Raw genomic sequence first — 27,500 nt, forward strand, 5'->3', positions numbered from 1 at the left:
AGAATTGTCTCCTGGTATTGTCAGAGATACTGGGAGAACATTTTATGTATGCATCATTGGATATCGATATATAGAAACTTGAATGGGAAATAATAACTTTGTCTTATTTGTAACCTCTACATCTGAAGCCGCGTACTTACTTTAGGAGGGTATGAATTTTAAGATCTCATACAGCTATTGCACTACAGTCTAGTATAACTTCATCTCGCCTAAACAGTTGTTTAATATGTCTGTGCAGCATATCACAATGCTTCCAAGAAAAGGGCCTTCACGGAAGACGATGCACACTGGAATAGTACATTCGAAGAAATTGCAGTCTCATATTCACCAATCAAGATGAGAATCTTTTTTTTTTCTGTGCCAATTTAGCCTTCAATATTCAACAACTTTGGCGCGAATACAATCATGACAGAAAATATACTTTATCAAGTAGAGGAAAAAAAAAAAACCTACAACTAGAGCTTACTTGTTCCAAGCATAACCAAGCATAGATTCTCATTGAAATTTCTGTACAGTCGATGGTCACTAGTGATATATATATGTACATATATATATATATATATATATATATATATATATATATATATATATATATATATATATATATATTTATATATATATATATATATATATATATATATATAACGTTTCTCTTATATAAAATTTGTTTCATTCTGCCTCATAACTGATAATGTATATATATATATTATCAGTTATGAGAAAGAATAAAACAAATTTAATATAAGTAATAGAAACGTTATATAATTTTATACATAGTTATATATAGTTTTACATATAGTCATGCCTTATGACAGCTAATATTGTTAACGTCGGTTTTTACGCCAACTGCTGCATCTAAGCAATATTGGCGACTCTTCAGCGTACCAGTTTGAGTCAAAACTGTTTTCGCTTTTGAAGATCGAAGTAAATAACATACAGAATACTGATTTCCACAACGGTACACAGTTTCTCTTCTCTATCCTAAATTATTATGTCAGGTCTATTGTGTTTACATTTTATTGAGGTTTTCCTAGGACATTCCACCAGTACTCCTTTATTACGAGTGGCTATAGCTTCCACCCTACTATCTGTCTTTCTGTCTGTCTGACTGTCTGCATGTATGTATATATGCGCGTGAGTGTTAGTGTACGTTTGTGCGAGCGTGTGTGAGGACAACCTCAAAATATGGTATTCTTTCAGCATGAACTTAATCTCTAACACCCTCCCCATAAAAGCGTAAATGCAAGGTTTAAATTCGTGTCCACCTGATAAATTCTACAACTCAGAAGCAGTAATTCGTGAGTTAGCGGTCACTTTTATAAAATACCCAACAAATAGTGAACACGTAGGCATGGCACTGGTATGACAGACGGAGAGTTGAGGCGAAGATTTTATATTCATCCATAATCCATTAGTTAATAGTTAATAAGAAAATAAAATTACTGACTACACCAACCGAACATCACTCACAAGAATTAAGTGAGAACCTAGTCTCTGACATCAATATCGAGATATAATACGACATATAGCAAGGTAAAAACGGTTATATCATGATATATAATGAGCTTTCGGACGAGTTGACGCACATCTATCATGGTTCACTTCTAGTTATATATTTTATTTTCCTTTAATACTAATTTGCTTCTGCATGTTTCATCCTGAGAGCCAGAAAATAACGACGCTCTGAAGAGTTGTGTTATATGCTAGAGTACAATTCATATATACGGAACAGTGGTGTTGCTACATTCAAACACCAGTAAAAGAAGCAACATATGTAACTGGCAAATTTCCACCAAAAATTATACACCACTATCCCACAAACATACGGTATTCTTTTACTTCAAACCCACCTACAACGGCTCTTGAACGGCAGGTTTTTACGATATTTATAGTAGAATCGCTCTTTCCAGAAGATCAGCGTTAATAGGGGGCAGGTAGTTAATTATATCGATGCTATTATTTGACACGTACTTCTCTTATCGATAAACGTCCTGGCTAGCTCTTTAGTAAGTTGGTCAACTTAAAAATTATTTTAAGAGTTATTTATTAAAATCCCAAAAGATTAAAGATCTATGTGACAATTTAGAAAGCATTATTTTGAATGGGATATTTAAAATTTGTTTCTTAAAATTAATTTGAATCTGCAAAGTTTAGGATATGCAGAATGTAACGATGATGAATATATAATTAATAAGAAAGTTATAAACATTAATTAAAACTGAACGGCAGATATTTCCGAGCTTTACTAGAACTTTGCATCGCCCGCTTGAGAACAGATGCTGGTGCGTTTATGACCCCGTAACTTAGCGGTTCTGCAAAAGAGACGGATAGAATAAGTACTAGGCTTACAAAGAATAAGTCCTGGGGTCGATTTGCTCGACTGAAGGCGGTGCTCCAGCATGGCTACAGTCAAATGACTGAAACAAGTAAAAGAGTAAAGAGTAAAGAGTATATATATATATATATATATATATATATATATATATATATATATATATATATATATATATATATACCGGAGTAAGCACATGAAATGTGCAACAAGGTGGAAAAAAGAGTACTCAAATACCAGAGGTAGAGTAATATGCTTTATTTAAAAGCAGCAGAAATATAACAAAAAAACCGTTACTCTGAGTTTCACGTTCCCGTTCATCGGACAGTTTCTAACAAAACTGTCCGATGAACGGGAACGTGAAACTCAGAGTAACGGTTTTTTTGTTATATTTCTGCTGCTTTTAAATAAAGTATATATATATATATATATATATATATATATATATATATATATATATATATATATATATATATATAGGAGGCCTGATGAGTTGCTAGCGGAGTATTCCACTGCTTCCGAGGGTCTGCTAGTTAGGAAATATATGTAGCTTTGTTTTATACGCTCATCTAGGATCAGGTACAGCAGGATGTGAAGTGGTTTCTTGAAAGCATCCACCCCCACCCATGAATATGTATACACCTATACACAAATATCCACACTTACGCACACATGCTAGTCCTCCCCCCTCCCGACGCCCCACACATTTATGCACAGTATATGTACGCTATATACACGCACATACACATACGGATACGGTGCATATACAAATATCTACATTTTTGTATATGATGATGATGGTGATAATGATGATATACAAGTCAAGCAGCACTAATGGTGAGCATGCATAACAATATCAACAGCAAGATGGACAATGATAATAATATTAATCCCTTCTAGAAAAGGCACAAGAGCAGAAATTTTGCGGGAGGAGACAAGTCAGTTACCATCGGTCCAGAAAGGATGAAAGGCAAGGTCGACCTCGGCGGAATTAAGACCGTAAAGATGGACGAAATGCCGCTAAGTATTTTGCTCGGCAGACTAACGATTCTTCCAACTCGCTGCCTTGATGATGATGATGATGATGATGATGATGATGATGATGATGATGATGATGATGATGATGATGATGATGACGACGACGACAATAACAGTAACAACAATAATAAGAAGAAGAAAGAAAAGTCGATAGATATGACAGGTTAGCTTGCGAGGTTAAGCAGTTGTGGTCGATGAAAAAGGGGATAAGATGTTCAACTTCACTAGAATGCTTCTCGTGCCATTCAGTAACAACTTTAGCTGAGTGAATTGGTGCATTATCATCCTGAAAGATTGGGTTTCCCTCCAGAAACTGTTCCGCAACCATAGGACGAATTTGATACGATAAAATGCTTAAATAGTTTTGACTATTCATTCTGCCACGAAGGGAAACCATTGAACCGGCGGATTTCCAAGATATAGCCACCCACCAGATCATCACAGATCCTCCTCCATGTTTAACAGTTAGAAGAAGGCAGTCTTGGTCAAATGCTTCTTTTGGCTGTCTCCACACGTATACTCGGCTGTTGGTCGGAAATAAGATAAAGGATGACTCGTCCTAGAAAATAACATTCTTCCACTGCTCTAAGGACCAATTCTGTAAGTTTTTACTCCACTCTAAACGCTTTGCAACGTTTGTTTTAGAAAGTAGTGGTTTTCTGATTGTAGCTCTCCCGTGAAATACGGCTTTGTGCTGCTCCTGGTGAACAGTTTTTGTGGAAATTGGGTTCTCGAGGTGATCATTAAGCTCTGCAGTAATTTGGGGAGCTGTACATTTGTGATCCTTTCTAACAACTCGCGTAAGAGTCCGATGGTCCCTATCTGAAAGTTTTGGGTTTCTTGCGGAGTTTTGTTTCGACGAGGAGGTTTTTCCCTCTTTCTCAAAGGCTGTCATTACTTTCGAAACAGTACTTCTTGATACACCAAACATTTCGACTGTTTTCGTTTCGCTAGCGCCTGCCTTACGAGCAACAACAATTTGACCTCTTTGAAAGTCCTATAGCCCTGTCGTTTTAATGAATTTTAATTACCTTTTCTGATGATATCTGAAAAGAAACAGCAAGTTTATCAAAACATATAAAGCAACAATAATAATAAATAAATAAAACATATAAATAAAGAAGATTTTGACGGTTTTATATATATTTCAAAATTATGATGCTATCATGCTAGGTGTTTCCATTATTTCGTTCAACCCCTGTACTTTATCTCCTGATTGATTTGACTATCACTTGGTCTGATTATCACTTGGCTGATTATCACTTGGTCTGATTACCACTTGGTCTGATTATCACTTGGTCTGATTATCACTTGGTCTGATTATCACTTGGTCTGATTACAACTTGGTTGAAGTAAATCTGTGAAGGTGAAGTCTTTGTAAGAGTCTTAGTGCAATGTTACTAATTCAGCTCCGTCTGTCTACATTTCAATTACCTTATTGGATTACCTTGCCTTCATGGTCTTATATGAAGCAGAATGAATCACTTCAATGTATACACATAATTTCGTGTTTTCCCCTCCATTGCACTTCTTTCTCATTATGTAACACAATTCCTTTGCTATTATGATACAATATCGTGAATTTGATACAAATGTATAGTGAAATGTGCTAAACAAATATAACTTTGCCGGCAAATGAATATTTTTGTTTTGAAGAGTTAAAATATTGTTATATCTTAGTCATTTAAGGTAGGTCTGAATATTGAAAAGACTCGTTTCCAAGAATTAGGACAACCTACATATTGAAAACGAAGTAATAAAGAGTTCAGAAGAGTTACTTAGGGTATAATGAAATTTTGTAGAACATTAAGATTCCATAACAGCTCCGCTCCCTACGAAATATCGAAAAAGAAACTAATGAAGATAGTCAACATATCTCACTAATGATATCGTTGCTTTTGCACTAATTTCCCACAATATATTGATTACTCGAAGTGTTGGTATTAAATATTTAGTGTACGTGTAGTATATCAATTAAAAGACTTATGTCTTCTAGAGCAACATAGCTAAATTAATGTTATTTTCTTTCCGAAGAAACAAAACAGGAATTCTACCAACGACAGGGATGTTCGTCTGAAAGTATGTAGTAGCCAATAAAACAGTTTTATTTAATTCCGTCCTCTGATTGATGAAAAACAGCAGATGACAAGATCTATTCGTGATAGAAGCACTTCGTCGCATGAGAACATATTATATTAAAAGAAAATTAAGAAGACAGTCAAATAATTATCAAAGCGCCATGTCAAAGTTGAAAATACAAACTTCATGAAGGCTTGTTGACATGTCCATAAAGAATGTCTCTTTTTGTTGTCAGAGATCAAACGATTTGTACCGACTAGACCTTCTGTTGTAAAAATGGCAAATAATTGAATTAATTATGAGGTTTATGTCGCTATTTTCTTGTTATTTTACCTCCTTTATAATAGATGTTAGATGTACCAACTAACCGGCTTTCTTGGTGGCAAAACACTACAAGCAAGATGTTAAATACGAGAGTTAACAGGCGAGGGATTTGCCCATTGACACTAACAGGCGAGGTCTATTGACCTAAACGTTGCTGTAAAACCGAAGTATTTATCATTATTAATGTATTTGACGTTTTAGCCATTGACTGAGCAGTTCGAATACTTTATCATGAAATGTTAATGTTAAGCACGCAAGCTGCACGTGAAGTACCAAAATTTATACACACACACTCACACACATTCATTGTATAAACTGAATTATATATGATATTTACAAACGCATATCAACTAGTGGTTAGGGTTTTCCGTCTCACAATCATAATGTCGCATGTCGTGTTCTTGAGCAAGGCACTTCATTTTATGTTTCTCCAGTATACTCAGCTGAAAAAATGAGTACCTGTAGAGTGACAGTGTAGCTCTTTCTTTCGTTTATGCTAAAACAATTAGTGAAAATGTGGTACAGGTTACCAAGTCATACTCGTTGGCCGTTTAGGATATTTCATATAACTTTATTTCATATCAGACGCAATTATTTATGATTTCCAATTTGTTACACATTATATTTGAATAATTGTGGCTGTTCAATTAAGAGGACGTGGGTTTATGTTTCTATTTTTGCAGGTAATGTTCGATTATTTTATTCTCATGAAGTTTTCTGGGTATTATTTCTAAATATTTTCATGCTCTTTAGTTAATACAAGCGTCAGAAATATCGATTACAATACTTGGAAGCATCGGGTGAATATTCACCAATCGATACGTGATGTAGAAAAAATTAACGATAAATGTTAGGCTCGTTTTTTTATTTTTTTATTGAACTTAATTTCCTGTAATGATTAATTTAAAATGGAATATGTGGTCAGCTGCACTAAACTGATCGGACTGACGGAATAAGGGAGGCAAGTTTTAGGCCATTTAGAGACCCTTTTCAACTTTTTCAAGAATGTTCTTGACCCTACTGAACAGTTGGGAATGAGAGGCGACTAGTCTTTATTTGTTCGTCTCTATAGGTGACATGTGTGCCTTTGCATAAGTATTTTAACAGAATCTATGTTTTTAATTATTAATATATTTTCTAAAGTGTTTATGTTTTTTATACTCTCATATTTTGCAAATAGTTTAACAGGAAATAATTTTTATCGGTGAATTATTTTCATCCTATATACATATATATAGTGATTACTGATCACTTATCTTCCTTTGTATCTTCTACATATCTATGTATACATCGCTGTGTCCAATTCTACGCGAAGACAGAGAGATACCAAATGTAACGCCTTGGTGTTCAATAAGACAGTGGAAGTGTCATTTTCCAAATTTCCTTTGAACCGAATATCTAGAAGGAAATCCTGGAATAACACCCGTTTCATTGCGAAGCCAGAGATTTTACTTTTGCCTGTTTGTGAACTTCTTGACTTTATAGATGAGAGACCTAGCGGTGTTGTGCAAACAGTTATTGACTTTAAATTCTAGCACAGATATTGCTGACAGCCATTGTCTTTAACAGGTGAGTGGCTTTGATGACCTCTGGCGAAGAGAAAGTGACGCGTTCAAACCAGACAAGCTTGTGCCAACATAACTAACTTCATACCTTCATTTCAAACTGTCTTGCAAAAATCACCCAGAAAGAGTCGATGAAGTTTTAAGCGACAAACATAAAGCGAGCAAAGCGAGTATCATAGATAGAAAAGCAGTGAAACAGTTTAGTCGTGGGTATGTGGACATAGTGAGTATGATGTATACCCACTGTCGCTTCGCAATCGGTATTTCTATTAAAGGCAAGCCGACAGAGGGAGTTCCTCTATATAGGTGCTCGACCTGCTATCACTGAGTGTATTTGTTTTCCTGTGTGTGTGTGTATATATATATATATATATATATATATATATATATATATATATATATATATATATATATGTATGTATATATGTATGTATGTGTGTGTGTGTGTGTTTGTGTATGTGTGCGTGTATGTGCGTGCGTGTGTGTGTGTGTGTGTGGTGTGTGTGTATGTGTGTGTGGTGTGTGCATGTGCATGTGTGTGTGTGTGTTGGTCTTTATAACGTATTCCATCTACTGAAATATCTATTTTACTAGATACATACTCGTAAATATATTCAATGTACTTCCATGAGGCTTTAATCCGCAGAAAGAAGAACCAAATCTCACTGCAACCAAGTTGTAGCTAAACTCGGTGCTTATTGTCTTCTTACCCTTACAACATGACGAGATGTTACGACACTTGTTTTCTAATAAAATGAAAATAATTTCAATATGTTTAACCAGTGTCTAAGACAAGAGTCTTTAGTAGAAGCAGCTATTGATAGATGAACTATTAAGTGTCGCTTCCTATGAGGAGGAGGAGGTGTTATTTGCAGTAGCGATGGGGCGCTGTCAGAAATAAGATGTCTTTTGCCCTGAAAACATTTCGTCAAGTAGATTTATGAAGATTTATTATATAGCCCTTCTGAATGGAATACACACATGTTTTATATTATTTAGTTTACATGGAGCTGTTGCAATGCTTTGACATCCACAGTGTATTGAAAATTAATTTATATGAAAAGTTAGATTGCTATAAATTTCTATATTGAAAAAAGAAAAAAACGGTTCTGCCTATTTTTGTTTTGTGAATTATTGAAATTCTAATCTTTCTGTTAAGATAATTATTTAATTGTATTTTCAATTGGTTATTTTATAAATTTTAGATTTTAAAAGTTTTTTATAATTTATCGTAAATATTTAACCTGGACACTATGTAAGGAATTTTCTTTTCTGGAGACAGATTTGGAGTGATTAGGAAATATTTGATGTACAGGACTTGTATTGAAATGAAGTTTCGTTAGAAAATGGAAGATAGTAAAACCACTAATTCTATGTATGTGGCCTTCTTCAATTCTCCTTCAAACAGTCATACAATCGTTGCTCTTATTTTTAGCATTGTAGGTGTTCCAACAGCCTCAATCATATTTAATGACAATTATAGTTTTCCGTTTTGGTGATACATTGCTAAACCGCTTTAATTATATATATATATAAACACACACACACACACACACACACACACACACACACACACACACACGCACACACACGACACACGAGGTGGTATCAAAAATTCCAGGAGTAGTTATGATTAATACAGAAATGACTTATTTACCTAAGTTTTAATAGCATCGCCTTCGAAATAGTCACCTTGCACAACAATACACCATTCCGGATGTCCCTGCCACTTGACAACAGGGTTAAAAGATGGAAGTCTGCAGGTGATAAATCTGGCGAATAGGGTGAGTGCGGAAGCGATACCTCGTTGTTTTGGCAAGAAACTCACGAATGAGGAGAGCTCAGTGAAGAATCCAGTTCTTCAAACGCCACAGATCCGGTTGCTTTCACTGAATATTCTTTCTCAGACATTTCAAAACGTCGCAGTTGAACTCTCGTTTGACGGTCTGGTCCCGGGAAACAAATTCTCGATGCATAATACCACATTTCCGGGGGTGACGCTTGTGGCAGGCCTTCCAGATCGTTCATTGTCTTCCAGGGACGTTCTTCCGATTTTGAAGCGCCCATGCCACTCAAAGAAATGATACTCTAACTTGAAACAAATTATTAAATGATCTTTTTATCAAATATTTCGTCTTGTTGAACGTTCTTATCTCATTAGTATATTTGTTTTCCATTAAATAGTTAACAAATGAATATTTTAAAATCATAAAAATATCATTATTATTATTATTATTATTATTATTATTATTATTATTATTATTATTATTATTACTATTATTATTATCATCATCATCATCATCATCATCATCATTATTATTATTATTATTATTATTATAAATAATTGTGTTATTTAGTAGAAAAACCTATCATATTAAGAGTCGACTAAGTTGCTTTCAATTCTACTTGAATCCGCCTCATTTTACCTACACTTCTGATTTCTTTAATGAAGCATTTCTATCTCTATACACATTTCCATATTGGTTCTAATTGTGAAAATATAGAATAAAAAGAAATGAAGAAAAAAAGGCAAACAGCAATGATTATTATTTTATAACCAGAAGCAATGTTTTGTTATGAAACGTGATTTGAGCTGAAAATATGGCTCCCGTTTTTATTAGAAGCACTGCTTTGGGGAATCGAGTCCCATATTTCCCCACAATAAGCCTTCTTAAAAGAAGTTTATTTCTTTGACGTTTAACATTATTACAGTTAGACGTTCATTTGCTATATCCACTAAACAAACAGTTAATCAGTTTTCTTTTCAGCGTAGTTTACATTTAATAGACAATTGAATATATTTAATTTTATTTCTTAGTTTAAACGTCAAACGAAGATGTCTTGTGCGCATTTTTTAAAAGCTCTATATGTATGTCTGCGTGTACATACATACATGTATATTTCTTTATCATGTGTGTGTGTGTGTCTATGTGTCTATGTGTGGATGTATATATATATGTATATATATATATATATATATATATATATATATATATATATATATATATATATATATATATATATATATATATATATATATATATATATATATGTATGTATGTATGTATGTATGTATATATGTATGTATGTGTGTGTGTATGTATGTATAATTTTCGAGCCAAAAGTAAAGTGTTCGATACGCACCGTTGTTAAAACTATTAGTGTGTCTGTCAGTAAACTGGATTACGTCCTCATACCTAAAGGTTTCATGTGTTTGGCGTTAGTCAAATGAACCACCAGTGTGTCTTTCTAAACATATGGTTCCGGGTTCAATCCCATTGTGTGGCACTTTAGCAAGTGTCTTCTATTATAGCCTCGGACTGACCATAGCCTTGTGAGTGGATGTGGCAGACGGAAACTGAAAGTAGCCGGTCGTATATATATATATATATATATATATATATATATATTCATGTGCGTGTTTTCGTGTCTACGTTTGTCCCCTACCATCTGTTGACAACCAATGTTGGTATGTTTACGTCCCCATAATCTAGCTGTTCGGCAAAAGAGACCGATTTAATAAGTGCTAGGCTTCAAAAATAAGTCCTGGGATCGATTTTTCCGACTAAAACCCTTCAAATGGCCGCAGTCAAATGACTGAAACAAGTAAAAGAAAAGAATATTACAGTCTCACCGATGAGTACACTAGACTAGCACAAAACAGCACGAAATCATCACGCAGGTAATAATCCAGTTTAACACAAAATTATTTTGTAAACACACACACACACTCAAACATACACATGTTCGTATGTATGTTTATGCATGGGTGTATAGTGGTATACTTTACGTGAGTTGGAATGATTCTATATATATATGTGGAACACTTTGTGTGTGTGTGTATGTGAGTGTGTGTGTATGTGTGCGTGTGCGTGTGTGTGTGTGTGTGTGTGTGCGCGTGCGTGTTTCTGTTACTTTTATTATTCTTCGGCTTTCCACTTTCGTTTCTATCTCTTTCCATAGTACCTTAAGCGAAATAAGTACGGCACTGCTCCTGCATGTCGCAGACTCCATGTAAGTATATATCTGTTCTATTTATTTTCTAAGATTTATATGTTGGCTATCAAAGTTAAATTTGCTCAGAGTTGTCTCCATTCTACTAAAGACCATATTCACTCACCATTGCATTTCATACTGAATTAATTATAATTAAAACTTCGGAGTTATTTCCCTTACCTTTATTGATAAGAATTATTCATTTAGATGATGATTGTTCTCGTTAATAAATGTGTAATTTCAATTAATTAAAGCTACCTGGCTTACGAGTATTTTAATACTTACTTTATTATCTAGTTTTCATATATTAGACGTCCCTGGGTAACTTTTTCGGACGTTATTTTGGGAAATAAATCTCTTTATCTCTAACTTCTAAGTCCTAACAGTCGTAATCTGACTGCATCGTTGAAGAGTCTAATAATGAAGACACATGTCCGGCGTTATCATAATGCAGCTAAAGATCAGACGTCCTTCCTACTGAATTCTATGTTCACCAAAATTAGCTATTTAAATAATGGTTTTTCACTTTTCATTGATTGATACGTCAAGTATGCTAGCGCCCACTTTACTCATAAACTACATGAATCCCTGCTCGGCATTTCAAACAAACGAAGAAGACAGTTTAGGATGCTTCGTCAGAGACAGCGATGCTTAAGCTTTCTAAAACATTTTGATATCTAAAAATTAAATCACTTCACTCCTTTGTGAAAAAATATATATATACGTTCAAAGAAAAAAGAGATAGAATAATTTACAAATATTGTACAATCGAGTTCATATTAATATCACATGCAGAATGATGGATGACAGATTCGGTAGATCAGCTGATTAAAAGCTCATGGTGTTTGGTGACATCCCTTTATGTTTTACGTTCAGAGGAATCTCACCAAGATTGTTCAATGAGGTGATAGATAAAATAAGAGTTAAGTACTTAAGGTTTATATAACATGAGTTGTTTGTCAGAAAAAAATATCACGTATTTGAGCCTGCATACATATTTTGGTACAGCGAAAAATAATGTTTCACAATAATTTACTTCGATTTTTTTGATATAATAGTTTATATCAACGTTCATTTCCTATTTAAGTGCAAATTTCCTTCAGGACTTAATTTTAGTGATGACGAATAGATTTAATATAGAATAACAACAATAATAAAAATCAATTTACGTCCGGCGATATTGGGTATTGCCTCGATTGGACTAAATATTCAGTGTATTTCTCGTACTTATAGAAAAGAACATTCTTAAAATGGTTGTAGCTCTGATGATTTTTTCTTTGTTTTGTTGTGGCTTTTGACTTGAGAGTGACTGAAATCTAATTTTACTTTTGCCTTTGAATAGGCTAAAATGTAATTGGTGTTGTCCGTGTCAGCATGCCATACCTATACAAATTTGCAGCTTGTGTCCTTTACTCTCAGTTATTTTTGTCCTTATTAAATTGTAGATTTGTCAATCTAAATATGAATGACTTTCAAACTTGGTTTCAATATAACATAAAAATGCTAATATTGTGTGCATACGTAATTCTATTTTTATAAAGAATTGCCATAAATAAATGAAGTTGTATAAAACATGTTTTTATTCTATTTAGTTTCAATATATTAAAACTATTTATTTGATTTCTAACTTAATAAATACCAGAGATTCCAACGTTTGTTACATTATAACTAATATACTGATTTCTAATACTGATTTTCTAATATTGACTTTTTAAACAATATTCTTCATGGAAAGAGGACACATTTTAAACAACAGCAGTTTTGTGTTTTTACTTGAACAAAATTATCTATTCGTATTTCCTTTACTAATTTATAAAAAAAAAAAAATTAAATGCATATTTCATGTGTCTATGTAAATTATAAGCAGTTGCTGTATATGGACAGTTTTTCAATACAAACTTTTCCAGTCATCTACAAAAGTACTCGAAGCTACTTTAAAACATGTGTCGTATTCGGTTATGTTTACTCACTTGGACCTGGTTGCTATGTTACAAAAGTCACCCCTCCAAATAAAAAGAGCCTCGATATTCTAAGTAGAAAAAGTTTATTCATTGGAGCTTAGTATATTTAAATTTTCTCCAAAATATTTTTCCGTCCTAGCATGTATCCACCTTCGTGCAGGGAGTGAGATGCTGCAGCCCACCATTAAAAAGATCCTGAAGTGCACGCTAACCACAACGAAGAGATAAGTGGCAGAATTTGAACTCAGAACGCAATGAGTCAGAACAAACAGTAAAAGGGATTTGTCCAGCGCTATCATTACACCAATCCATTTCCCTACACCGGAACCCTATTTACCAAAGCATAAAAGGAAAAGCAGACTTCGGAGGGATTTGAATAGGGAGCATAGAATAACGAAATGAATATCTAACGATTTGCCTATTTGCCGCAATTCTATCCTAAGTATCAGTAAATAAAAATCTGAAAGAATAAATTCGGACGAGTTTATTTGCAAATAAAGCATCGCTCCACTTACGAGTCTTGAAATAACCCAGCAAATCTGACAAATATTTTGTCACGAATAGTACCGCAAACCCCTCAATAAATAATTAAAAATAAGTTAGCAGAATTACTGCTGAGGCATTAGCGAACATGGGAAATATGGGTCACAGTTAAACAATTCACACGCATCAATCATATCCAACAAATACGTAAGAAAATACAGGTTTAGAGACGGAATAAGTCCTGCTTCTGCAAACGAAGGTCATCGCAGCTTTTGATGAATCGGAGGAAGTTGTTCTGAATTTGCTAATCACTTTAATGAGGTAATGTACATCATAGTACAAGAGGTTTTTTTCTCCTTTCATCTATTTATCTACCTATCTATCTGTCTATCTGTCTGTCTATCTACCTATCTATCTATCTATCTATCCATCTATCTATCTATCTATCTATCTATCTATCTATCTATCTATCTATCTATCTATCTATCTCTCTCTCTCTCTCTCTCTCTCTCTCTCTCTCTATATATATATATATATATATATATATATATATATATATATATATTTGTATATATAGGGGTTCAGAAACGGATTATGTTCGTATATAAAGACCTCACTATATACATATGGGCATACCATATATATATATATATATATATATATATATATATATATAGAGAGAGAGAGAGAGAGAGAGAGAGAGAGAGAGAGAGAGAGGGGGGGGGAAGAGGGAGAGAGGGAGACCGGCAGACAGATAGATAGATATATGTATATATATATATATGTATACATATACATGATCGTTTACAAATTTCTGGTTGTGCTTAAAGATTTGTTATAATAAACTATAGTGGCTTTAACAAAACAACTGTCGAGGTTGTATGTTATCTAAATGTAGCAAAGGAAGGCTGGTTTCTAAAGAAAAAAAAATGCCATAATATAAAAAGAATCCCTCACTTTTGTGGCACAATTTTTACAAGTTAAAGAGCATTCAAAAGACCTTTATGAATGAATGTAATAAATTCCACAATATTGAATTCAGTATGGTTTTTTAATGTTATATTAGGCCTGCGTGTATTGAGGCATTAAGCATGATCTGCAATATTTAAATGGGTTGCTTGTGTTTTTGCTTCGTCATTGATCTTATTGTATATATTTTCATTTGTTCCTTGTATATGCAGGTTGTGTTGTTTAACAACAATCGCCTGTAAGTATATCTGGTTTGCACAGAAATTTGGCAGTGTTGGCTTCTATGTATAGGACGCTTCAGGTTATAAAGGCTGGAAGATATTCATTTACTTAATTTCATATGTCTGCGTTTAGAATGGCTTTTAACCAATATTCTATACGCTATTATTTATAGCTTTATTTCATTCGAGTTCCACTGTTTCAAAAAAACTGTTTCATATCTTTCGAAGTTTTTAAATTCTTATGACGTAAACAACATACAATTCTCTCTGGCAAAAACATATGTTTTACAATGGATAGAACACTTCGAAGTCTCGTTGTGGTATGATGGTTGCTCGTCCATCGTTTTTACCTTTTACAGAAGATGTGGGTTTGTGTCGCACGCGCAGCCCTCGACTTCTTTCTTCCATGGAGGTTTTTTGAACCATAAATCCTACGCGCTGTTTTGTAGGTCAGCCGTGAAATGTGTTAGCGTACGCTTATAGACGTGAGTATAGACGTGAGTATAGACGTGAGTATACTGCATTTTAGCCCGTCATGCTGCTTACTTTATATATATATATATAAAATTATACCATATATTACTTATTTATTATATCATACCTTGATACTGTGTGGACTAAGTTCCCCCTTGACAGGCTACTGGTATTTATTGGGTGTTAAACACTTTCGGTATGCAAATTAGGGATTCCTTCACAGAGTAACTGCTGCATTTATTGAATATATAAACAGTTTGACTTCTTGTTGCCTTGGAGACTCTAATGAGAATGCCTCTCGGATGAGAACCCAATAAGGTTCGAAAATCGATTAAGGTTGTTCGTCATTTGTTTTTCAGTCTGCAGAACTCACATAAAGAATTTTGCAAACCAAAAACTCAAACATTAACTATTTGGATGCGCGCGCGCACATACACACACACACACACACACAGAAAGTAATACACCACATCGCACATACGCACATATGGCAAATAACAGAAAATACACTTATATGCTCGCGGTTTATATGGTACTATCATTACGACAAATCACTCTCGCATATTAAAATATACAAACACAGGAATGTATTCTTAATAAACCAAACAGAAATACGCTGCCATCTGACAAACTGGTACCCTATCGGGAACACAACATATCCATATAACAGTGCACATATACGCACGTACACTGACTGCTACCTTGTAAACTGAAACGATAATCAACTGTATTGTCCTACACTTCTTCCTATCGTACTTCCATATCTTTGAACAGCCAATTTCATAGTAATACTCATGAGTGCACACACCCATAGACCTTTTAGCACAATATAAAACCAATCCGTATTCACACACCCCGTGCTAATAAACACAAGGCATATTAACGTTAAAAGAACAAACTACATCCAGAAATAGACATACACACCAATACACACTAAACACTGTCATTTTCCCTTGTCATTTAAACTGAATATCATTCAAAAACGCACACGTATACACCCATACTTAATGAACAAAACACTTTCATTACACCAACACAACATACATCAATATACATACGCACACGCATTAGTAGCCAGACACTTGTCAATCAGTAAAACAAATCCATAGGCATTTACACTACATAAACACAATACACAATAGTATTAACACGACAATACACCCAAAACGCTCACATATCCACTTGAACACCCGCACATTACAATACGCACTCACACATCAAGTACACATAAGCATACCAAACACTTTCTCTCTCTCTCTCTCTCTCTCTCTCTCTCTCTCTCTCTCTCTATCTATCTATCTATCTCTCACTACACATACACACACACACACACTGCAATCGATACTTGTGTTAAACCCAAAGTCATAAACCCAAAGACAACCTCTCCGCCCCTCTACACCACAATTCACGTACCCCATTAGCCTTCACTAACACACAAACGAATACACATACACGCAGAAGCACACGCACATATATACACGCATACACAACAGCCTTCCATGTTTACCTACTTAAATGGATCTCATAATTTAGAATAAGCGGGAATTATTATTACGAGTGGGGTGCTGAAAAGGTTCTGGCTTCAAGGGTGTCGCGAAAGGCTTGGCTGGAGGCCCAACCCTTCCCAGTTATTTTACAGGGCTTAGGAAAACTGAAGGACCACTGCAATAAGTGTGTGAGTCTGAGAGGCGAATATGTTGAATGAAATCATAATTAACTGATGCTCCTGCATTTCCTTTTATCCAAAGCCAGGAACTTTTCAACACCCACCTTGTATAGATCGAGCTATCGGTGCAAAACAAACAAATGCACATAATCAATACGGACAGGTGATGTGGCTACTTAGCTATTCGCGCTCGACCCTCTGACACGGACTCGGCTCATTGATCCGGCTCATCAATCGATACGGCTGATCACTAATGTACGCCCACTCTGCCCATTTATTTATATACATATACATGCATACATGCATGTATACATATATACGTACATACATATATGCATACATGCATACATACATACATTCATATAAGCACACACGTACGCATGTATATTTGGATGTGTATATATGTCTGTATAGATGCAATGTTTTATATGTGTGTGTGTGTTATATCCTTTGAGTTCATTTACGGGAAACGTTCAAATATGCATATAAAAGCTCATTACTATGTATGTATTATATATATAATATATTTATGTAATATAATTTTATACACACACACACATACATATATACTATACACTGCTTCTCTGTAGATAACTTGAAGTTGTACGCCAGAAATATGTATGATAAGTATTATATGAAAATGAACCTTGACCTGGTTACAACATTCTCAGGAGTTTGGCCAGGATAAATGCTCCAATATGATAGTGAAACGAGGGAAGACTGTTAACCAGACTAGTGGCATCTCTATCAATGATTTGACTGTTTCTCCCAAATTTGATATGGAATGTTATGGGTATGTTGGGGTAGATGAAAAATTATCCTTAGATGGTACTTGTAACCTGGAACACGTCTCTAAGGAATATAACTGCTAAATAAAAAAGAAAAGATATGAACTTCAGAACTCTCTGCATGCGCTGATGAAACAGCAGTCCACAATGTGCTTGCAGCATGAGTACAAGATTTGGGTGGCTTTACTGGGCGTTTGATGAGATCTCAGCCATTGATACGAAAACCCGAAAGATACTGAGCAGCACAATTAATTTTCACATTAATAGTGATGTAGACTGCCTCTGTAAAACGCAAGCTAGACATCGATGTCACATCATTTCGCTTCGGCAATATCTTTTAACCCAGCCACAAAGTGTCAAAATGCATCCATTGATGCACGAGACTACAAGCACCTCTTCAAGAAATATTTTCTGTCCGATAACTTTGAATACATGCCAAAAGAAGATGCATAAATATACTGCAACACATCATCAGATAAAAGGATGAACGCAAATCAGCAGACGACAATGTAAGGATATGTTAGCATAAAGCTCCAGGATAATAACAACATTGGTAATCAAAGCTGTCTATCGTGGACCAACAAACTGACCACTGACCCTTATTTCGTAACCCAGGAACCGAAAATAGTTACCAAATACCTGGTGCACAAATGGGACGTAGATGAAGGAAAAATACCGAAATGTAACATGCGCTACAGACTTTGTGTGCTTAACATCGAAGATGTCACCCACCAGAGAGCAAATGTAGATTACACGTAGATATTTGATCGCTGTAACCTAATGTAACAAAGTGTTTCCCTGATCATCCGCTATTGCTAAGTATCCAATTGCACAATTGCATTTGGAATATCCAATGCTGCACTTTCAAACAACCACAAGAGTGACGATTTTCAATACTTCTATCTTCAGAGAGGAAACAAGACACAAAATGCTTGCAGCAGAGTGGACTCTCTTTGATGCTCGCAAGGGCCAGATGACAGTCATAAATCAGATAATGTGCATTCAGTCTGAAACCAAGTTGAAGCCTTTTCATTTAATTTTTACCATAGTATGTAGAAAAATTATGAATACTAGATTTTCCCAAGAATAAAAACATGAACTTAACCATGTTTCAATAAATTCCAGATTACTATATGTATGGAAATACATTAAGTAGCCTTTAAGCTCAACATTCTGAAGAAATAGTTTTATAGTCTTTAAAGTACGCTAAAATCTCTAGAATGCATATAATATTCTAGTGCAGTTCTGCGTTGTTGAGTGTTAATGGTATCTGTTTTACGATCAGTTGCTTCTGCAGTTTTCTTTTTTCATTCTCTGATTTTGTGAGTAGTGCAAAAATATACATCAAGTTAGTTCAGGTGACATGAAAATGAATAACGTATACATACATTCGGTAACCCTGAAATGTAATAATTGTTTTAAATTGTCGAAAGTTTGCTAGCATTTAACGAAGGATACACTGTTACGCATAATCTTAAATTATATGTGTGCACAAATAAATAGAACATTAAATGTTGAATTTACAAATTGTATGATACACACACACACACACACACATAGTTAGCCGAGTGGATAGAATAAAAAGGCTTAATTGGCCACAAGGAACTGTTGCAATCTGTGTCTTTTCTTAAAGTTCTTAAATGCGCTCTGTCACAATTAAGAATTCATTTAATCCGCTAGGAATTTAAAACAATTGTTTTTGATTTTCAAAACAGATATTCGATATATATTAATCGGTGAGATAATGAATGATTTCAAAATTCTTAAATAACTGAAACTTCTCTCGAGTTAGAGAATCAAAATAAACAAAAAACAAATATTAAGAAATTAAGAATTCACTTCTCTCAAAGTTAATTTACATCATTAGGTGAAAGTCTGACTTATGTTTGCAAGCAAGGATCAACAAAGGACATATCTCAATCTATTAGACAATATCAGCATAATATCGTTTGCTTAATTCTTAGTGATCTGTCGAAAAATTGTTTTGTTTTCAATATAGAACATTAACGATAAGCAATATTTAGCCCGTATAATTTCATGATTTAAGGGAAATAACTTAAGTGAGCCAATTGCACGAATTTCGATGAAAATATTAAGAAATGTTTTACTGGATGCCGCATGCAGAAAAATCTCAATTGAAATTTCACTTATTTATTTATTTTGGAGAAAGAAATCAAAACCTACCGGCAACTCTTAGCAACTCCTCTAGCGATGGGGAGATAATTTGGAGGAACTAAGAATTAAGATATATTTATAAAATTCTGCTTATTAGGTAATATTACTGACAATGTTGATACTATTTGTATGCTCAGATGTCTAATAAAAAGTCTGTAAAAATACTTTTTCAAAATGTAATTATTTTTTTGTATGTATTTATATAGTCAGGAAAGCTCAAAATACGAAGTTTATCTTTAAATTACGATTCAATCATGTTTTACATTTTTCATTATGACTACATACGAATTATTTACTATGAAATATAAATTTTTTAATGTAATTTTTAGTACTGCACCTATTCGTCTTCAGTGGTAACACGGCTTCCAAACTCCTCATTTAGAACATTGGGATTGGAGTGGATATCATTTTGTTATTAATATTGGTTTCAAAAATTCTAAGGCGATGACCCGGAAGAATCGTTCGCATGCCGGATTAAATGCTTAGCAACATCTCGTCCGACTTTACGCTAGTTCTAATTCTGCCGAAGTCGACTTCGCCTTTTATCCTTTTGGGGTTGATAAAATAAGTACCAGTTGAGTACTGGGGGTCAATGTAGTCAACTTAGCGCTTTCCCCGATGTTGCTCTCCTTGTGACAAAATTTGAAGACAATGTTAATATTCATTATTTTGATCTATTTCATGTTATATTTCTATTTTTCTAAAATGCGTAATGTTTTGCTAATGCTATATCTATCTGCGTGTATGTATCTCTGTGTGTATGCCTGTGTTATATGTGTATATGTATATATATATATATATATATATATATGGTTTGTTTTGATCCTTTGTTCGTTTTCAGTGCTTAACCGGTGTTTGTTTACTTCGGAAGCTTTGATACGTAAAATGTAGAACCATGCAGCTCAACAACACCGCATTGATGGATAATTTAATTCACAAATAATTTAATTCACAAATAAAGAAATTATATATCCACCCATGCGGTGTTGAGCACTCATTTCAACGTTCTACATTAACGTATATATGTACAAGTTTTCTTTTTTCATTCTCTCTGTGTTTATTTTCTTTTATTCCTTTCTGTCGAAGAGCGTAGGCTCGAAACGTAAAAAAGTTTTTCATTTTCCCGAGCATCAAACTAATACACCTGCTTGTTCTTCATACACCTGTCTTCGTCTTTTGTGTTTCTATAAATTTCAACTATGTATATATATATATATATATGTATATATATATATATATATATATATATATATATATATATATATATATATATATATATAATTATAATACATATTGGCATATCTATTGTATTTACTAGAAATCATTAAATATATTCATACATCGTCTTTTATTTTACAATACAGGGCAGTTGGTAGTCCTCTTGATATGGATCCAAATGCAATATGCCGAAAAAGCCGGCGACTTGAAGGTAAACAACGAAGAATTTGCAGAAAAGAACAAGAAATTGTTCGTGAGATTGCTAAAGGTGCAAAGTTAGCACTGTCTGAATGTCAATATCAATTCGCCGCACGGCACTGGAACTGTACCACGGCTAGACGGTCTTTTGGCAAAATATTACGCCGTGGTAAGCGCTTTATTTAACTTCTCTAGAATCTTCAAAGCTATTGTTATGCCTCTAATTAAACCTTTTATATACATAACATTGGTTGTTTCTAATACATTACAAAGTGAGTTCATAAATAACATTTGAAAACTTTTATACATATATATATATATATATATATATATATATATATATATATATATATATATATATATATATATATATATCAATTGAATAAAGTCTGGTTTTCAGGTTTTTTATTATGGTATTTTAACAAAATTAGCGCTTTCATACATAGTGTACTCATCATATTTCAAATGCGTTTAACTGACAGTTGAGTTGTGAAAACTAGACTATGTTTTAACTTTATTAAACTGATATATCATTGTATACACGTTCACACAAATTCGAAACAAAATATATATACATATATATATATATATATATATATATATATATATATACATATCAATATTTCACACACACACACACACACACACACACACACACACACACACACACGACTGTGCATGCATTTTACAATTGCAATATGGTATCACTTGAAGTACATTTGAATTTCAATTAAACTCCTGCCAAAATTCGTACAGTATTGGGTCAAATCTCGCACTGAGCATAATGTTGTCAGATTTATCACTGCTCGTTCTCAACAATTCCATGTATGAAGGAAATTGATTTGGAAGTAAATCAGAAATTAGCCCAATTCTTTCATACGTACTGTTGTTGAGATCATGTTGACGTCAGTGGTATTATAGATTTGACCCAATCCATTTTTTCTGCCAGTGTATATTTTGATTGATTCCATACTCTAATTATTAAAATAATTTACTTCATCTCCAAATATTGAACACTGCACTTTTGATTTATGGCAAATATTTTACCATCCTTCTCTCTCTCTCCCTCTCTCTCTTTCTGCACACACACGCACACACACACACACACACACACACACACACACACACACACACACACAGGGCGCGATGAATAAACTGTCGTCTAAATTACGAAAAAAAAAAATGAACATAACACTGACATCTCATTTTAACAGATATATTTACCAAAATTTCATTAAAATATTAAAGAGTAAATTTATTCAATAAAACCGCCATTGACTTCAATTACGGTCTCCAGACGATTTCGGAATCTCCTGTAAATCTTCTGGGCGGTCTCCTTGTTTAAGTTGGTGGATTCTGCCATAATCCTTGCATTTAGTTCATTTTTGGTGTTACTAGGACTTTTGTTGGTCTCTCGCTCAACTGTGTCCCACACATAATAATCAAGGGTGTTGCAGTCCGAGGAGTTAGGTGGCCAGATGTTAGGAGTGATGTAGTCGCAGAAATTGTCTGGCAGACATGACTGGGTTCTCTTGCATGTGTAGGATGGTTCAGAGCCTTGTTGCCAGATATAAGGTGTTCCAGCAGCCACCCTCTTGACCCTGGGCTGCACTACCTCCCCCAGGCACTTGATGTAGGACTCCGTGATGAGTGTGAGCCGTGTGGGAAGATGAATGGAGGCATAACATTGCCATCACTATTGATCACTCCAAACACCATGATGTCGACTGGATGTTTGATTTTTATCACTCTCGGTACATGTTTTGGGGGATACGGTAAGCCAGCAGTTGTTCTGTGTGTTCACCACCTGATCCTGGCAGAATTTTTTCTCGTCTCAGAAAAAGCAAATTATGTTCGGTTGGAGGGGATGATTGAGTTTATTCAAAAGTTCCGCACAGGGCCAGGATCGTTCGTTCGTATTGACCCGAAATATAAGTTTCTATTTTGCAGGCGTGCGCAGAGAAATCGACGATCCTATTCCATTTTCAGCCATCTTCTCACTTTATGAGACAGAATGATTGGATTACATTATTGAGTACGTGTTTCATTCTGACACTGTTACAGTATGAGCTTAGTGAAATGTAACCAATATTTCTAACAGATCGAATAGTTTGCTCTTGAAGTTAGAATTAGTTAATTAAGGAAATGAGGATATTATCTTGCGAAGGACAACTGAAACAAGGTAGAAATTATATCGTATACCAAAAGCTTATATATTTCTCATGGTTGTGCAGTTAGGACATTTTCAAACGTATTACAAACATTCTTTTACGTCAAAGGATATATTTTCAGGAAGTGGAGAAATTATATATTTAGGCATCCACACAAAATACTTTCTTTCTAAAATCTGATACCCAGTCATTCGCAGTGACTGCAGCTGTTCTGCAACGAATTTGCTTTTTAGAAGCTTTGGGATCCCTCACATTGCCGACCACTCGTCAGAGATACAATAATTGTAATACAGAAGTATGCTCCAGACAATATATGCTTTGTTATGAGGCAGAAGAAGACAATTCAGAATTTTGAGACAAGCGATGAAGCACAAAACATAGGGCAGCTTTAGTGATTCACTACATGTGGTGCATGAGGAAATACTGTCGTTCTATGATGTCCCGGTGTAAAAGACAAATCATTGCTAATAGAAAATTTACGCAGTCTCTTGCACGTAGCTCAGTAAAAGATACAATGTACAGATTTATGCAACTCTGTGCAAGATCATAGCATACGTATAAAGTGGGACGTACAAGTTACTCATTAATTTGCCACACAAACAACTACGTCGAGGAAAGTTTTTCTTTTCGTGCAATAATTTATATTTGTCTCAAATACTACAACCACAATTCACTTTTCATAGTTGAGCGAGGGTGTGCATATATCTCTGTGGCTGTAAGAGGGGCAAGTGAGGGGGAAAGATTACGCTCTACGTATATTATTCTTTCCTATGTCCTTGTCTCTGTCCTGTCTCTTTGTCATGCCTCTCTCTCTCTCTCTCTCTCTCTATCTATCTCTCTGTCTCTCTCTCTATCTCTCTCTCTCTCTCTCTTTGTTGTGACATGTACGTATGTATACATATACATTCATGTGTGTGTGTGTGTGTGTGTGTGTGTGTGTGTGTGTGTGTGTGTGTGTGTGTGTGTAATGCATACCACACGAAAGCTTGAAAATTCTTGCAATACTTTTCAGCAGTCAACGAAGTATGTGAACAAAATAGTGTTTTTCCACTTAATCTTATTTGTTTTGTTTCCTCGTTTATTTGCTAGCATTTGTTAACCTAGGTCCTTTTGTTGCTGTTTTCGATTTCATTTGACGTCATTTAAAACATGAGAAGCGGTAATTGCTATCTATTAAAAAGTTATGCTAGATATGAATAAATACACATAAAAAAATGTATAAAACATATATGCTAAACGACGTTTCACGGTTGAGTATAAATATCATTGTATAAATTATACATGAAAATAAATTTTCCAACTCTTAATTCATTATGTTCAAACTGCATCTATACAATATTTGTAAATTTGATTACTTATGCCGCCAAATGAGATTCACGATAAATAATTATGGTATTTAAATTAAAATATCATAGGAAGGTGGTGTGATTAAACTTGGATTTAAAAGAACCCTCAACAGACTGCTTTAGAGTTTCAAGATATTTTCAATTTTATAACAGCTATTTACATTTTTTACAGTTTATAAAAGCATTGGAAGCGTCATTATTTCGACCAAATGGCCACAACTCATTTTGTCCGTAAAATATCAACATAATATTTAATCTAATATCATTTACACACATATGTGCAACACATTTTAGAAATCCCTCTAAATTATCTAATAGCTATCTTAGCAAACTTGTCGGACCGAAGATCTAAAGGGAAAACTTCGCAAACTTTTAACATATGGCAGGAGTTCATTTCTCTTTAATCTCTTCTCTGAGACCGATGTGTTCAAACCGCCGAGAAAAAATAAAACACCATTAATATCATTTGAAACTAGGCTTGTTAATTTCGCTTACATAGTATATCAGTTACAAAGTAAATGCCACCATTTACAAATTGATAAGCATGTTTTTTATGGATGTTCTGATGTATTCTTCGAAGGCATGTTTAAAATCACTTTTTTTAATTATTATTTGGTGAAAACGTGTATTTGTGATACAAAAGAATTTACAAGTATTTCGAATAAAGATTTATAGCATCATGTATGAATTAAAAATCTTCAAAATTAAGATGTTACAATAAATCTCTGCTAACTGACACTTTCGATTCATTATAATGTGTTTAAATATGCGATGCAGAAATATTCTATTATGAACACAAATAACCTTCTGTTATTAAAACTGAAAATCCATAACTAATGTAGCTTTATTTTTAATGATATCAGCGATCAATAAAATTAAACGCCAGCAAATGTCAGTTGATAGTATCTAAATGATGATATACAGGAGTTTGAACGACGACCAACCGCTTTGCAAAATAGCCTTAGACCTAGTCAAGAAAGAGACGCTTCCAGATGACACATACATGCACACACACACGAACGCTGACACACACACACACATGTGCACACATACATGCACGCGCACACGCACACACACACACACACACACACACGCACACACACGCGCACACACAGAGTAAAAATTTATGCTTTTGTCTCTCACTTCGCTGAGAAGGTACTAAAAGATTACAGGATCAAATACATATTGCTAAAATTAGCAACCCATGAAAGAAAAATAATAGGAAATAATAACAGAGAAAATTACAGAATTCACATTGATAGTTACCAGCCAGTGAAGCAAAAGTTGAGAGAACCTTTTGATCAATAAAAATACAAATATGCATATATATGCATATACAAACATACAGACACACCAACAAACAAATACACATGCACACACACAGACACACTTACACACCAGCACACACATATAGGTAAAGGAAGAAAGGTATATACTTGAAGATACGTTATGATTTAGTAAATTACAACAGCTGTTTCAAGAGGAATAAGCATATTAAATTCCATAATGACGTAAATTAGGATATATAATTAACAAATTAGCTTAAAATACAATAACTGTAGAACAATGCTTATCCCAAATCTTCAGGAATACTATTGGCTATGCTATCCACATGCACATACATAAGCCAGAGAATCAGGATATACATACATACACACACACACACACACACACACACACACACACACACACACACACATATATATATATATACCTACATACATACATACTCGGACACACATAAATATACACATATATACGTATGCATGTTTACAAATATATTCATACACATATATACACAATCATTTACAATGACACTCATGCACAAGTACATACATATATACATTTACTTACACGCACGGGCGCATATATATGTGTGTGTATACTATTACATGCAGACAATCCAAATAAAAGTACAAACTCACGGACCCGACATTCACAAAATATATATATAAATACTTAGATGTACATAAATAGTTATATGGATATACATGAGTATCAAAATACACAAAATATATGCAAACTTTAAAAAAACAGCACTTATACAGTCACAGTAGTCCTAACTAAGATATCTTATGGTCAAAGCTGGCTTAAACCTAAAATCAAATTTTAAATTCATATTATTGAAATTAACATTAGAGTACAAAGTGTTTAACAGCTCTCTAATGAAGTTGGGAAACTTATATGATGGGCTTCTTTCAGTTTTTCTCCACCTAATTCATCCACAAGGCTTTAGTAGGTCCAGGTCTATAGTAGATGACACTTGCCCAAAGTGCCATGCAGTGTGGAACTGAACCCAGAACCATGTGGTTGAGAAGCAAACTTTCAATCGCACAGCAACGCCTGCGATTATATAAATATACATGACTTGTCTGTGTACAAGTTATTTGTTATCAGTTGATAAGTAATTTCAATGATATTTAAATGAAAAGTAACATTTTAACCTATGAATTGTTTGTAGCGGATTTTGACTTATACTGTGACTTTATTCCTGTT

At 34.1% G+C, this 27,500-nt stretch overlaps 1 protein-coding gene across 2 annotated transcripts in view; it reads left to right on the forward strand.

Annotated features, from left to right (window-relative positions):
* The window catches only part of LOC106878314 (protein Wnt-6), a 51,256-nt gene that overhangs the window by 11,281 nt on the left and 12,475 nt on the right, over positions 1-27,500 (forward strand). The window contains exons 2-3 of one of the 2 annotated variants that reach the window (XM_089340272.1): positions 11,302-11,352; positions 21,436-21,656. In XM_089340272.1, coding sequence (XP_089196398.1) covers positions 11,302-11,352; positions 21,436-21,656 — 272 coding nt within the window. The remainder of the gene's footprint in view (positions 1-11,301; positions 11,353-21,435; positions 21,657-27,500) is intronic. The other variant, XM_089340273.1, reaches the window with a different exon arrangement.

The sequence above is a fragment of the Octopus bimaculoides genome, chromosome 23, assembly GCF_046866305.1.
Source record: "Octopus bimaculoides isolate indiv1 chromosome 23, ASM4686630v1, whole genome shotgun sequence".
In the NCBI taxonomy this organism is placed as follows: domain Eukaryota; kingdom Metazoa; phylum Mollusca; class Cephalopoda; order Octopoda; family Octopodidae; genus Octopus; species Octopus bimaculoides.